This window comes from Geospiza fortis, unplaced genomic scaffold, assembly GCF_000277835.1.
Source record: "Geospiza fortis unplaced genomic scaffold, GeoFor_1.0 scaffold468, whole genome shotgun sequence".
Lineage (NCBI taxonomy): Eukaryota > Metazoa > Chordata > Aves > Passeriformes > Thraupidae > Geospiza > Geospiza fortis.
Window position 1 is genome coordinate 734,761 of NW_005054502.1, and position 1,027 is coordinate 735,787.

The following is a 1,027-nucleotide window of genomic DNA, read 5'->3' on the forward strand; positions in this document are numbered from 1 at the left end:
GGGGAGCCCTCCGCGAACCCCCGCCTGTGGGGTGCTCGGGGTGCCCCTCGTGTCCCCACAGATGTTACCTGCCTCTTCCCCGTTCCCTCATCCCCGTTTCCCGCTCACGGGCTCCGGTGCTCGTTGCCTTTGCAGAATTCTGGGGGGACATCGCTAAAGAGTTCTACTGGAAGCGTCAGCACACGGGACCCTTCCTGAAGTACAACTTCGATGTGACCAAGGGGAAGATCTTCATCGAGTGGATGAAAGGAGCGACCACCAACATCTGCTACAACCTCTTGGACAGAAATGTCAATGAGAAGAAGCTTGGGGACAAAGTTGCTTTTTATTGGTAAGTTTCTGTTTTTATTGTGGTGGGGAGGATGTGTAAATAGCACCCTAAAGTGTACAAACAGTGTCAGTTTCTACTGAGGTGAATGAAAACGTAAAACCTGAGAGGGGCTAATCCTTAGATGGGTTCAGCACGTGTTTGCTTGCAGTGTCCTTGGGAAGAGCTGTGCCAGGAAGCTTCTCTGCCCTTCCCGAGAAGCTTCTCTGCCCTTCCCGGGATGCACGGAGGTGCCCGGCATGGCAGTGGGGAGCGCCTGACTCCCAGCTCTGCCTCCGCAGCTGCACCTGCTGAGAGCTCCGAGCAGTCAGACTGGAGTGAGGCGGGTGCCACAACTGCCTGGGGAAGGAGGTAGATGTGGATAGAGCAACAGCCAACATCCCACGGCTAAAAGCTAATGAGCCTCATTATCTGCCGTGTTTGTGTTTTGTGGGCTGGCGAGTTTCCATTGTGGCAGAAAGGTTCTCCTAATACCTGAGTTTATATATGGATTCCTTGCACTTGAATGTGAGGTGCTTTCAGACAGCCTGCCTTCACTACCTTTGGGAAGAAAAGTTACTTCCAGCCTTATCTGAAGTATGTTTCTGGTTTTTTACCAGAGTAGTTACTAGTGTTAAAATCCATGTAAAACTTACTTTTCATATTGATGCAAAGTAGGTTTCACTTGTGATGTCCAAGCTCCAGAAGTAATCCAGAAAA

The 1,027-nt window shown here is 50.7% G+C and overlaps 1 protein-coding gene across 1 annotated transcript in view; it reads left to right on the forward strand.

Moving 5' to 3' along the window:
- The first annotated feature begins 105 nt into the window (after positions 1-105).
- Positions 106-1,027, forward strand: part of ACSS2 (acyl-CoA synthetase short chain family member 2) — a 29,570-nt gene continuing 28,648 nt past the window's right edge. The window contains exon 1 of the mRNA XM_014310233.2: positions 106-331. Within this exon, the coding sequence (XP_014165708.1) occupies positions 243-331 (89 nt within the window). The 5' untranslated portion in view covers positions 106-242. The remainder of the gene's footprint in view (positions 332-1,027) is intronic.